Source organism: Eleutherodactylus coqui, chromosome 5 (genome assembly GCF_035609145.1).
Source record: "Eleutherodactylus coqui strain aEleCoq1 chromosome 5, aEleCoq1.hap1, whole genome shotgun sequence".
In the NCBI taxonomy this organism is placed as follows: domain Eukaryota; kingdom Metazoa; phylum Chordata; class Amphibia; order Anura; family Eleutherodactylidae; genus Eleutherodactylus; species Eleutherodactylus coqui.
In genome coordinates this window covers 27,815,204-27,829,342 of record NC_089841.1, presented here as the reverse complement: position 1 = coordinate 27,829,342, position 14,139 = coordinate 27,815,204, and the positions used below count along the sequence as shown (strand labels likewise).

At 44.2% G+C, this 14,139-nt stretch overlaps 1 protein-coding gene across 1 annotated transcript in view; it reads right to left on the bottom strand.

The window, feature by feature from the left end:
• Nucleotides 1-14,139, bottom strand: part of LOC136629122 (zinc finger protein 135-like) — a 489,576-nt gene that overhangs the window by 71,911 nt on the left and 403,526 nt on the right. The window contains exon 8 of the mRNA XM_066605258.1: nucleotides 13,713-13,777. Within this exon, the coding sequence (XP_066461355.1) occupies nucleotides 13,713-13,777 (65 nt within the window). The remainder of the gene's footprint in view (nucleotides 1-13,712; nucleotides 13,778-14,139) is intronic.

Here is a 14,139-nt window from a genome sequence, read left to right as displayed (position 1 = left end):
TATGCATAAATATGTCCCAATCAAAGATCTATGTCAGTATATTCTTAGAAAACTTGGCTTAGGATATGGGACCAAACACGAAATACAGACAATATGCATTAATATGTCCCAATTGGACATATGTATCCATGCTTATAAATTGGAACAAACTCCGCAATTTACAAATTTCTTCTTTGACCTGCCATGATACCCCTCGGCGTCCGGATGCAACATCGATGGATCCCTCTGCAACAATTAGGGAATTGGCACATCATAGAACGCAAAGGTTGATGTGTATATCCCTAAAACTACATCAAAATACAGGGAAGATCCTGACACGCCCCCTGTAAACGCCTCCCCCCCCTCGTCCCCTCCTCGGTGACGCGGCCAGGATGCGTCCTGGCAGGGCAGAACCCCGCCTCCTAAATGATTTAGATACGAGGACGCCGTCATTTGAATGCATGACAGCCGCAATAATGAGCAGCGGGACGCGACGTGATGACGTCATACGTCACACGCTTGCACCTGTGACGTCACGTTTGTGTTCCAACATGGAACGCGGAAGTAAAGTAAACCTCCTGGACAAATCCCACATCGATGGGGTTTAAAGTGGATCAAACAACAAGGGGAGATTGCGGTTTAGACCAGCATGGCATGCGGTCATCCCGGACATAAATGAGACCTATCTGTAACAAATATAATGCATGAATAACTCTGGAGGTAGCGCATTGGTTCTAGCACCTCCCCCGAAGCCTCCTAATTGGCCATATCCGTAATGACACACTGAATGGGAGGAGCTAGAGGAGCTTTAAAACCTGGACTCTGACACATAGTATTCAGATGTCTGCTGCTCACCACCAGAGCTGCAGACGCTATGCTTGACCACTAATGCCTTGCTCTTAGATACTCTACTCTTATAAGATCTATTTATGCTACTTTACTCTGAATCTTCCAGCTCTTGTCTGAATTAGATTAAGATGCAATTTTGCCATTGTGGCAGTTACTATTAGCCTCTTTTTGTCTTGCATGGGGTAGTGACCCGGTATGCGACTTTACTATGAGCTATCTGTAGCCAGCACTTCTAAGCTATGAGCTATTTCTCCTGAACGTCCTGTGGGAGGCTCAAAAAAACTACTTGCCACTGGGGCATCCACTACTAGCCACTTTTGATTCAATTAGGGCATTGATTCAGAGAGAGAAACTTCCACATTATATATAGTCCTGATGGGAAGACCATGATATCTCGATCTCCATAACTAAAAATTTGGACTTGGAAGTTGTTTAAACGGAATATGGGCATATTCCAAATTTCTATCTAACGTTGATGATCTAGAGTACAGGAAGGCTTTTAAGAACTACACCGTTCATCAAAAGACGGTGGGATCTAATGAGAGCCGCAAAAAAACGTTATCTACGAGCAATATAGACCCTGCATCTTAACATATGGATGCGAATCAATCTATTAAAACAACCTTTATATCTCTCATCTATACTATTTGAAGCACCGATAGGGGTCTCTGGTCTGCAAATAACTGCAGACAAGGCATAGTGGGCCCTTTGTATTAAAGGAGGATATCCCTCAAAGACACATTGAATAGTGACAGGCATATTTTGCCTCACACCATCCATATATCTTGGGGTAATATCTGGACCCTGGTCCTGATGAACTATCGGCAAATTCCGATAGGGAAACGCGTCGAGCACAAAGGTTTTGACCAGAATATGAAAGTTCTGATCAATCGAGCAAAAAAAGCTCTGATCAAATAAGAATGGTCCCAAGGAGGACACATATGTACCAACTCATGTGACAACATCTATTTGCATTTGTACACCTACCTAATACACATTAAAACATTAGGTGTTGATCACGAAGCTTTAACAGCACTTTGAGAAAACAGAAAGGACTTATGCAAATGTGGGAAAATTTCTCCTATACTCATTGAGAGCTTTGCATATATAAGAGACCTATAGGGATCATTTACACGGTCGGGTGTAACTCCATTGACATCCCGTATCCTCCCCTTCCCTATTTGAATCCCTTATCCACATTGGTCTCTCTTTTCTCCTTTCTTTTTTGTCCTGTCACTACGTGTTATGTGTGATTGTCTTTTTTTGTTTGCCCCGAAGTTTTTAACTCATAATTAATAAAGTTATTTATTTTAAGTTCTATATCTGTGATGGGCTTCTAGTTCAGATTATATAGACTAAGTATACCACTGTGATTTGCAAATACCCCTTTGTAAGGGAAACCATGCCCCCATGGGACCTGAACCTAGTTTTACAGGCCCTCTGCGCACACCCCTTTGAGCCCCTGGAGGATCTATCAGTTAAGATCCTCTCCTATAAGGTTGCTTTTCTAGTTGCCATCACAGCCAGACGGATTGGGGAAATCCAATCCCTCTCTATTAGGGCTCCGTATATGACCACCTTCCCGGATAAAATAGAGTTCAGGCCTGACCCTTTTTTTCCACCGAAAGTTCTCACAGACTTTCATAGGGAACAGCGAATAGTACTTCCCTCCTTCTGCCAGGAACCCCGTAACACCACGGAACAGAGGTTCCATAATCTAGATGTTAGACGAGCAGTCCTGAAGTATTTGGAGGTCACACATTCCTTCAGGAAGTCTAACAACCTCTTTATTCAATTTCAGGGTCCACGCAGAGGAGGGGCCGCTACTAAGGACTCCTTAGCGCGTTCGGTCAGGAGGGCCATAGAAGAGGCGTACAGATCCCAGGGGATCCCACTCCCGGGCGACGTTAGAGCCCATTCCACTAGGGCGGTCGCCTGTTCCAGGGCAAAGAGAGCCCAGGCGACAACCGACCAGATCTGCAGAGCCGCCACATGGTCAAGCATGCATACCTTCACTAAACACTATCGCCTGGACCTGGGGGCCAGCCGGGATATGGCCTTTGGGCGGAAGGTGCTACAGGCAGTGGTCCCTCCCTAAAGCCCTTGGTTGTTGGCACTTCTCCAGATGTATGCTGTCAGGATGACGAGGGGAAGACAGGAATTAGGTCCTACCTGTTAATTCCTTTTCTTGAAGTCATCCTGACAGCATAGGGGCTTTTCCCTCCCCTTGAGTTATTTTTACGTGAAGTAACGTATTGTACTATGATTTCTGTATTAAAAATGATTGCTTAAGCAAAGCCGGGTCACTGTAGTTATTTGGTACACACTGGTGAGCCGGTGGTGGGAGTTACCTTTTGTGTTTTTTCCGCTTCCTGTCCCAACAGGTGTCCAGCAGACAACCTCCAGGTGTATGCTGTCAGGATGACTTCAAGAAAAGGAATTAACAGGAAGGACCTAATTCCTGTCTTCATCAATAACATGGGGGTCCCAGGGGTCTGAAAAAGGGTCATGAAAAGTACTGGACAGCAGAGTCCTGTACAACCTCTGGGTTCCTGCTCCCGGTAGATCTCCGAGCCCAAGCTACAGAAATAGTATATTCCATACAGATGGAGTTCGGCCATTTCTGCACCAACATCAGTTTCTGTTTTTCCATAAAAAAAACTCATATAAAATCTCCCATGAAGCAGGATGTCAGGAACACACAGTGTACAGCAAATATAGAGCTGCTCATCTATAAGACAGCTTAGTACATACAATAATTCTATATCCTGTCATGTCAGACCAGGACTAGGCCGGGGGCAGGGGGCAGGTGACAACCAAGCTGGGTTGCCCCACACATGTTTATGGCCACCTAGTTTGCCCCGATCTCAAAGCTATGGCAGCTCCTGCCGCTACTAGTTCTGACAGTCTTACTCACGGTACCGCTGTGTCCCGCTCTCTCTCACAGGCTGACAGAGTGACCTCCCTCCCGGCTCCAGTGTTCACTGTAGTTGAGTGACCGCGTCGGGGGGAAAGAAGTGAGGTCACATTGTGAGCCGGTGAGAGAGCACACAACACAACTGAGAATGATGGGGAAAAGTGGAGGATAATGGGGTCTGTTCAGGTACATTGATGAGCATGGGGGCTGTTTGGGGTACAGTGGAATATGATGTGAGCATTTTGGAGGATGATAGGGACTGTTTGCAGGACCTTGGAGGATGAGGGAGTAGTTTGGGGGACATAGAAGTATGATGCTGCCACTTGGAGATGGACAGGAATTATATGGAATTAAATCTTTTGGTGTTTAAACTTTGCTCTTGGGCCCATAGGACTCTAGCTATACCAATGTTCGGAGTCTCAGAGGAAGTCGCATTACTAACTGAGGCAACAGCAGGGGGCACTATTACATAAAGGGAGATCACAACGGTGGGGGGGAGGGGTGGCACTATTACCTAGTGAAACTATAGTGGGCAGCTTGATGGGGAGAGTGCGCTGAAACAAGGTTTGGCTGCAAGAAGTCGTAGTGGCAGTCTGACTCCATAGATAAGAAAATATAATATATTATATTTATCCCAGTGGGGGAGGGGCATTCTTAGTTTTGCTCTAGGTCGCCATGGAATCTACATAACAATCTGCAGCCGGTGACCGAGGAGAATCTGTGACTCTTCTCTGCTGTATTTAGTGGTTACTACTCACCTGGGCGGTTACCTGTAGGAATCCCCTCTTTACACCGCTGATCGCCCCTCACATTAGTCTCTGTAGTATTAATATTGGTCAGATCTTCATCCTGATACAAAAGCTGTGAGACAAATGTTGTAAAAGTCAGCAGACGGTTGGAGAAGTCATGTGGAAGGTTTTACATGACCAGAAAAGGTCACTAATCATCATGATGACCAAAAATGACCTGACAGCAGTAGTTATCAGAGTCATGTCAAAGTGGGTGCAGAGTTTTTTAGATTACAACTGCTCGTTAAAGGGATTCTGTCACCGGGTTCATGACATTTGATTTGAAGCTCATCTAACATAGTAAAATAGTATGCTAGGCTGAAAAAAGACAAGTGTCCATCCAGTTCAGCCCGTTTCCACCCACTCCTGCTTGTTGATCCAGAGGAATGCGGTAAAAAGAAAAAACCCTAATGGAGGCAGTAGCCAATTTGCTCATTTTTTGGAGGAAAAAATTCCTTCTCAACTCCATAGTGTCAGTCAGAACAATCACTGGATCAATATTTGAAAAAGTTCCTACCTGCCTCTAAGACGGATGATTGGAAGATACCCGGATCACAACCCTTCCGGTTATTAAATGTCTATACCCTGTAATATCGTAGCACTCTAAAAAGACATCTAATTCCCTCAAACTCCTCGATCGATTTTGTCACTTCCTCAGGCAGAGAGTTCCAGGGTCTCACTGCTCTTACAGTTAAGAACCCCCTTCTGAGTTGGTGATAAAACCTTCTTTCCTTTAGACGTAGAGGATCCCCTCTTGTCACCGTCGCAGTCCTGGTGTCCCTGGTTCCCAATTCTGACATGATTGGGGTCCTTAGGCCAAGTGATAACATTTTTAATTAGATACGGAGGTTATCAATGCGAAGTTGTATGTCCTTATGGAATGAAGTAAGGTTATCACCCTGGGTCATTCAGAGGTCCAAGGGAATTGTCGTATGTTTTCACCCCAGGAAAATACAGAAGTCACAGTTTTGCTCAATGAGTCTGGTAGGGGATTCCTGCATATAAATAGTGTTCAAATCAAATGGGACACATACACAAGAGCTTGGAGGTATTTAAACCCTTTCCAATCACTGACTCCCCGGGACCAGGGGTAGAAATTATAAGCGGGTCTAGAGGACCATACATTGTGAGCGCAGTTAGACTAAACTATCACTTTGAGGTAGCCTCTAATATCATTGATTGTCATCTGCTCGCCATTCTGGGACACGAGCCCTCACCCAGAATTTCTGTTTTGCGTGCATGGTTTAAGTGGTCTGCCCTGAGTGTAAAGGCAGGATTGTATGTGTGTGGAGTACCTACAGCTGGCTATAATGCATATGTTGGGTGTTGGCTGTGCTTTTGTGCAGGCTACTAATGTATTTGTATTATATTGGGAATGCATCACACAAGAAGTTAGACCCTCACTCTCACAACAGGCGAGGATCCCAAAGTTGGCATTTCTGGCATATCCTGTGCACACGTAGTGGCTGTAGCACTTCCAAAAACTGCACTGCCTTGTCCGCTCCTATGAGTCCCATAAACTAAATTTAAGGGCTCATAGGAGCTGAAGCGCTGAATCCAGCGATGCAAGTCCTATACTTATTCTCCTTGGTATTCCCCTGCTGTCCGCAGGTATGCCAAGGAGAGTAAGCATACGCTCACTTTCACACGGTCAAGAAAATCACGAGACTTGTGCCGTGCGGGAAGGAAAATAAATCACTGCATGTTCTATCTTTTTGCTTTCCTCAGAGCACATTGCATATGGTTTTCAATGACACAGGAAACCACATCCCGTGGCATGCGATGCAATGCTTCCCACTGAAAACAATGGAAACATTTGCCGATCGCTACTTCCCAGAAGTGATGGGAGGCGTTTTTGCCATGAAAATGCCTTGCATCTGCAGGTAAAACGCATCATCTCTGTATCTTAGATTACTGATGGTTCTTCCATCTATTTTCAACCCAATACCCTGATCATTTATGTCCAGCCACCTCAGGATCACTGCCGCATAGAGACAAGACAGGAAAGACAACAAAGATTTCCTGAACGTCCGATGCAGGAGCCTTGAATTGGCCTTTAAGAAGGGTCAAACAAGGGAATTATTTGCAATTTTGAAAACGGTGAAGAAGCCTTTCTCTGCCTGCCAAGCAGCCATAAAGGACCACGATGGGAATGAAATCCGTGACCAGCAAGACATGAAGAAGAGATGGAAAGAATATACAGAAGGACTATAAGTCAGCGCAGCAGTGACCATGCAGAGGAACATGGGAGCCAAGAGGATCTGGAACCAGACCTGTTGGAAAGTGAAGTGGGCGATGAGGCAGCTACCAGACAGCAAAACATCTGGCATCAATAGAATCATTGCAGAGCTGCCCTAACCAGTCCAGAGAGCCGCACTAATAACACTATGGGGGGCAATCTGGAGCACCTGCATATGGCCAAAGGATTGGGAAAGATCAGTTTCATCTCACTGCCTAAGAAGGGTGATGTCAAGGACTGTGGAAACTATAGAACTATCTCTCTGATTCCCCATGCCAGCAAGGTGCTTCACCAAAATCATTTAGGGGCATTTAGACAATATCATTGACCAGTAAATTCTTGATATAAAAGCTGGATTCTGCAAGGGTAGAGGGACCCGTGACCACATCACAAAACTGAAGTGGATCATGGGAAAGGCAAGAGGCCATCAGAACAAACAGCAGTATCATTCACTAAACCGCACAGCTTTGCCAGTCTGAACAAATGGCCGATTTGTAGTAAACCCATGTCAGAATGGTATTTTGTTCCCCTTGCAGCCACCCTGTGGCTGATACATGTGAGCTCACCCTTCAGAAGGTTCCTTATGGCATTCAGTTTGTGAGAAGAACTATGGAAAACTATAGATCCCAACACCACCAAATACAGACCCTGTGCCAGACCCTAACCTAAATAGAGACCCAAGCCTAGATCCACCCTAAACACAGATACCAAGTCTGACTGTCTCGTAAAAAAAGACCCCAGGTCAAGGCCTTCTTGAATGAAACCCCCCTTAAATACGGAACCCAGTCCAGATCCCACCTAAATACACAGCAATCTAGACCCTCCATAGCCCTTTAGGGTATGTTCAAAAGGCAGAATTTTCAATAGAAGTTCCAATAGATGGCCTGCATTATTTTCTTCCTTCATTAGCACAGGGAAAATCAGTTGATGTAACATCTACTTTCCAAGAGAAAACAGATGCAAAATAGTAATTGAATAGTTCAGCCTTCTCAACGTCATTTTAAATCAATTCTTTAAACCCGACACTTTTACTGAACCCCACCATACTTCTGGGTGATGTTATTTTGGCTGGCTGCCCATAGGTCCAGTAGGAAGCCTCTTGTCTGAGTGGGTTATGTTCTAACTACATAGCTGCAGGTCTAGAAACCGGACATACAGCAGATATTAGATGGCAACTCAATGATACCCTCAGGTACATCATTCACATGTATATTTAACATGGCTAAACACACTGCATGTTATGCGGCTTTAATTCTGAACATCTCAGATTTACTGTGCTTTATGTTCCTCTCAAAAAGTCAGTTTTACAGTAAGCATAATTCTTGTGTGATGGACCCTACCAGACAAGCTCTTTAGAGGGGGATACGGAGACTCCTATCACAGTTACAGCTGATGATTAGCAGTTCTTGTCAAACATTTATAGTGAAAGAGATGACAGTTCAGCCACCTGACTGTATACTCATGGTCTATAGGTTACTTAGGTGAATGCAGAAGTTAATAATATCACCTCCCAGCAGGCAGAGATGGTACTAACTAATCATGTAATATTGATGCACCATAGGATTGATAGCTTAGAAGAGTGGAAGACAAAGCAGGGACAAATCTTAACATCAGAACAGTGCCTGGTAAGTAGACAGAAGACTGCACTGCATGGAAGTAACTGCAATGTATAGGAAATATTCAGAGACATTTAGAACACAGCAGAAAAGCAGAGGAGGGGTACAGGGATGGGAAAATGTGGTTTTTGCCAGAGTGGTGCTTTAGCCCCATAGTGACGAAGCCTGTTTGCGCCTTAGTGACGGAGCCAAATTTTGGAAATCTGACATGCATCACTTAACATATCATAACTCCGTAAAGGTTTTGCATATCCCAGTGATTCGGATATTGTTTTTTCGCCACATATTATACTTTAATTAGGTGGTAAAAATAGACCCATAGAATATTTTTTTTCACATTTTCAACTGTAATATCTCAAATATGTGCAAACATACTGTACAAATTTTTGCTAAGATATATATTTCCATCTCTTTACTTTATTCTGGACGCACGTTTGAAAAACGTTCATTTTTTTTAACCATTTAGGAGACGTACAAATTTAACATTAATTATCAACATTTTGATGAACACTTTATTTTCCGACACCAAGCCAAGATTGCAAAGGCTCATAGGTGTCAGAATTATAGATAACCCCACAAGTGACCCCATTTTAAAAATTACACCCCTTAGTGTATTCACTGAGGGGGGGTCAGAAGTATTTTGACCCCACAGTTTCTTTTCAGGAATTAATGCAATTTAGAGTAGGAAAAATAAAATTTCACATTTTTGCAAATACATAATTTTTAATACAAGATTTTTTTCTATAGTGCACATGAAAATAAGGATTTACACCTCAAAATGCATACCCCCGTTTGTCCTGTGTTCAGAAACATACCCATTGTGGCCCTAATCTTCTGTCCGTATGTACAACGGGGCCAAAACCGAAATGAGCAGCCAGTAGCTTTCAGATCAGACATTTTGCTTGAAGGCATTTTAGGCCCCATTGCTTACTCGTAGACCCCTTGAGTGGCCAAAACGCAGAGGACCCCCACAAATGACCTCATTTTGGAAACTAGACCTCTTAGCGCATTAATCTAGGGGTGTACTGCGTATTTTGACCCAACAGTTTTTGAGTAAATCAAGGCAAAGCAGACGTAAAAAATTACGATTTTTTTTAAATCAATTATGTGATTTTAAAAACAGTCTTTTTTGGACAGCAAACATACGCATGGAGGCTTTCACCCAAAAATGCATACCCCCGTTTGTCCCGTGTTCAGAAGCATACCCATTATGGCCCTAATCTTCTGTCCGTATGCACAACGGGGCCCTAACTGAAAGCAGCAGTTGGTGGTTTTCAGAACAGACATTTTGGTTGAAGGTGTTTCAGGCCCCATTGCACACTGGTAGACGCCCTGAGAGACCAAAACGATAGAGAACCCCCACAACTAGACCCCTTATCGCATTCATCTAGGGGTGTACTGCATATTTTGACCCCACCGTTTTTAAATGAATCGAAGCAAAGCAGAAGGAAAAAATTACGATTTTTGTTTTTTTGGCAATTATGTCATTTTAAAAATAGTTTTTTTTGTACAGCATACATAGGAATGAAGACATTCACCCCAAAATGTATGCCCCCATTTGTCCCGTGTTCATAAACATACCCATTGTGGCCCTAATTTTCTGTCTGGATGCACTTGGGGAATAGTGACCACAATATAATCAACTTTCAGCTGTCAATCAATAGGAAGCCTTATCAGGGAGTGACAAAGAAACTAAACTTTAGTAAAGCTAAATTTGATGAGCTTAGAACTACTATCGGTAACATTAATTGGGACAACATCCTCAAAAATAACGGTACAGAGGACAAATGGGAAAAGTTCAAAAGGATCCTAATCGCCTCATGTGAGCAGTTCATTCCCTTTAAAAATAAAAGAAACTCAACTAAAAGGAAACCAATGTGGTACGACAAGACGGTACGAGGGGCAATAAACGAAAAGAAGAAAGCGTTCAAACTACTAAAGCAACAAGGCAGCGAAGAAGCGCTAAAATCATACAGGGAAAAAAACAAAATATGTAAGAATACGATCAAAACTGCCAAGGGGGAAGCAGAAAGACGGATCGCCAAAGAGAGCAAAAACAACCCAAAGCTATTTTTCAACTACATTAACAGCAAAAGGATTTGCAGGGAGAGCAGTGGCCCTTTAAAAAACAATGCAGGAGAAATCATTGATGACGACGAAGGGAAAGCAAATCTACTAAACAGTTTCTCAAGTGTATTCACAAAAGAAAAGGAAATGCCACACGAGATGCAGAGGAATAAAATGAACCCCTCACAAAATATCTCATACCTAACGCAGGAGGAGGTGCGGAAGCGTCTAATGAAAACTAAAATTGATAAATCACCGGGCCCAGATGGATTACACCCAAGGATACTAAGGGAACTAAGTGACGAGATAGCTAGGCCGCTATACCTAATATTTCTAGACACTATCAAGACCGGTGTAGTACCATTGGATTGGCGCATTGCCAACGTGGTTCCTATTTACAAAAAAGGGAGCAAAAGTGAACCTGGAAACTACAGGCCAGTAAGTCTCACTTCAGTAACGGGAAAAATCTTCGAGGGGATTCTGAGAGACGCCATTGATGAGTACCTCAAGGAGAATAATGGAATAACTCCTCACCAGCATGGATTCATGAAGGGTCGCTCATGTCAGACAAATCTGATCAGTTTCTACGATGAAGTAAGCTCTAGGCTGGACCAGGGAGAATCTATTGATCTTGTATATCTGGACTTCTCTAAAGCCTTTGACACCGTGCCACATAATAGGCTATACAAAATGAGGCAGCTCGGACTGGGCGAAAACGTGTGTAAGTGGGTAAAAAATTGGCTCAATGATAGAAAGCAGAGGGTGGTAATAAATGGTGCGTACTCTGATTGGACCACAGTCGCTAGCGGGGTGCCACAGGGTTCAGTATTAGGCCCCACTCTGTTCAACATATTTATCAATGACCTGATAGAGGGGCTGCACAGCAAAATATCAATATTTGCAGATGACACAAAATTATACAATATAATTAATGGAACGGAGGACAATGTGCGGCTACAAACGGACCTGGATAAGCTGGGGGCTTGGGCAGAAAAATAGCAAATGAAGTTCAATGTTGAAAAATGTAAGACTATGCACATGGGCAGGAGAAACGGATGTCACCAATATTCACTTAATGGGGTACCACTAGGGAAAAGTGATATGGAAAAGGATCTGGGGGTATTAGTGGATAATAGACTAAACTGGAGTAACCAATGCCAGTCAGCTGCTGCAAAGGCAAATAAAGTCTTGGGGTGCATTGCGTACAATTCTGGTCACCGGTGCTCAGGAAAGATGTCACAGTGCTTGAGGGGGTTCAAAGAAGGGCAACTAAACTAATACATGGAATGACGGGACTGGAATACCCAGAGAGGCTATCCAAATTGGGACTATTTACTCTTGTAAAAAGAAGGTTAAGAGGAGACCAAATAACCATGTATAAGTACATGAGGGGACAACACATGGATCTCTCCCGTGATCTGTTTACACCCAGGACCACGACGGTAACAAGAGGACATCCGCTACGATTGGAGGAAAGTAGGTTTCATCACCAGCATAGAAGGGGATTCTTTACTGTAAGAGCAGTTAGACTGTGGAACTCTCTACCGGAGGAAGTGGTGATGGCAAAATCCATAGAGGAGTTTAAAAGGGGACTTGATGTCTTTCTGGAGAAGAAGGATATTACAGGATATAAACATTAGGTTAAGTGTCAATCCTGGTATATAGGCAGGTAGGAACTATTAGGGGTTGATCCAGGGAACAGTCTGATTGCCATTAGGGAGTCGGGAAGGAATTTTTTCCCCAAAAGGGCTAATTGGCTTCTGGCCTTGGGGTTTTTTGCCTTCCTCTGGATGAACACAGGAGGATAGACAGGCTGGACTAGATGGACATTGTCTTCATTCAGCCTTACATACTATGTTACTATGTTACAACGGGGCCCAAATTGAACGGAGCGTCAAACTTTATCTGTCTTAACTTTTATGTGATCACCATTATCCATTGGATAACAGCGATCACGTGACCGAAGACCGCTCACTGCGGCCCCCCGTGACATCTCCAAGCTCTTGGCTACCTTTAGTAGCCAGGAGCAAGGAGATTTTAAATTTCCCCTTGCCCTCCCCAGCTTCTGCGCTTGCGTTTGCCATTTTGGCGACGGGCGCATGCCCCAAAACTGGGGAAAGGTCCGCGGATAAATCTGGGGGATTTAGGTACCTAATTTCATCTCCCCTCATGGATATGATCCATGAGGGGAGATGAAACAAACTTTTCTTCTTTTTTTTCACTTTTTAAACTTTATTTACTTTTACATGATCGCTGCTATCCATTGGATAGCAGCGATCATGTGACCGGGAACCGCATACAGCGGCTCCCAGTGACAGCTCCCTGCTCTCGGCTACTCACACTAGCCGGGAGCAGGGAGTTTAAAAAATTCCCGGAGACTCACGGCTCTCTGCGCATGCGCGTGACGTAACCCGCCTGGCGCGCAGATGCTGGCGGCAGGGCCAGGAAGAAAGAAGATGATGCCGGACGGTGCGGAGGACGGGGGGGGGGGGGGGGGAGTACTCTCAGCTCCCCTTATGGATCTGATCCGTTACGGGAGCTGAAATCTCAACTGCTTTTAACTTTTTGGTAACTTTACCGGTGATCGCGTGACCGGGGGTGGGGTCCCGCGGTCCTGGATGACAGCTCCATGCTGTCGGCTACCTCCGGTAACCGGCAGCATCGAGCTATCACGTCCTGAGCCTGCAGGGCTTTCATTCCTAGAGGATGCATGTTTTTACGTCCTCTAGGAATTAAGCCCAGCAGGCAAGGACATAAAAAGGCAATGGGGCCGTCACTAAGGGGTTAAGGGAAATACAGAAATATATTTTTAATTATTTAACTCTCAGCCATGTTTTCAGCTTTAGAAATATACCCTGCATGTATTACAGGGTTCAAAATTCAGTTGCATTGTTTACTTGTGGCTTGTTGAGTGGTGAAACTTCCAAAAAATGATCACGTTTTAGGAAAAGCGGACCTTGATCATTCTGTCCCCAAGGCCTTCATTTAATGCATATGTGTCAAATTAAGGTCCCTGGATGGAATCCAGCCTGCTACCTCATTTACAGTCTTACAATTACAATCAGCCCTTTGAAGGCAACCATAACGCTGATGTGGCCCGCAGTGAAAAGGAGTTTGACACAACTGATCTAATGTTTCTGGTCAGCGGTAATCCTGCCATCTCCACCGGCCTCATCACACAAAGAGAAGACATCTAATAAGACTGAAGACAAGAGCTTCACAGCCCTTCTACAGATCAGAGGGACATCTCCATCTACCTGATGGTCCTGTGGAAGAAGAGGATGGGGACATCTCTCTGGTGGGCTTCTCTTACTGGATGGAACTGGAGGAAACACAGACAGACACTGAAGTCATTCTTTACATACAGATAATAAAGTCCCCGTGTATTTAGTCCTGTCTATTACCTGGTGATGGGAGCGGCTGGCGGGTCACCATCATGGCCTCCTTGTACAGATCCTTGTGTCCTTGTAAATACTCCCACTCCTCCATGGAGAAATAGACAGCGACATCCTGACACCTTATAGGAACCTGACAACACAATATACAGTCATTACCCAGAAGCCTCCAGTGCGGTTACTGTATAATGTCCCAGCATTCCCTGCAGTGTCACCTCTCTGGTCAGCAGCTCTATCATCTTGTTGGTGAGCTCTAGAATCTTCTGTACATTGATGTCCTCATGTATCA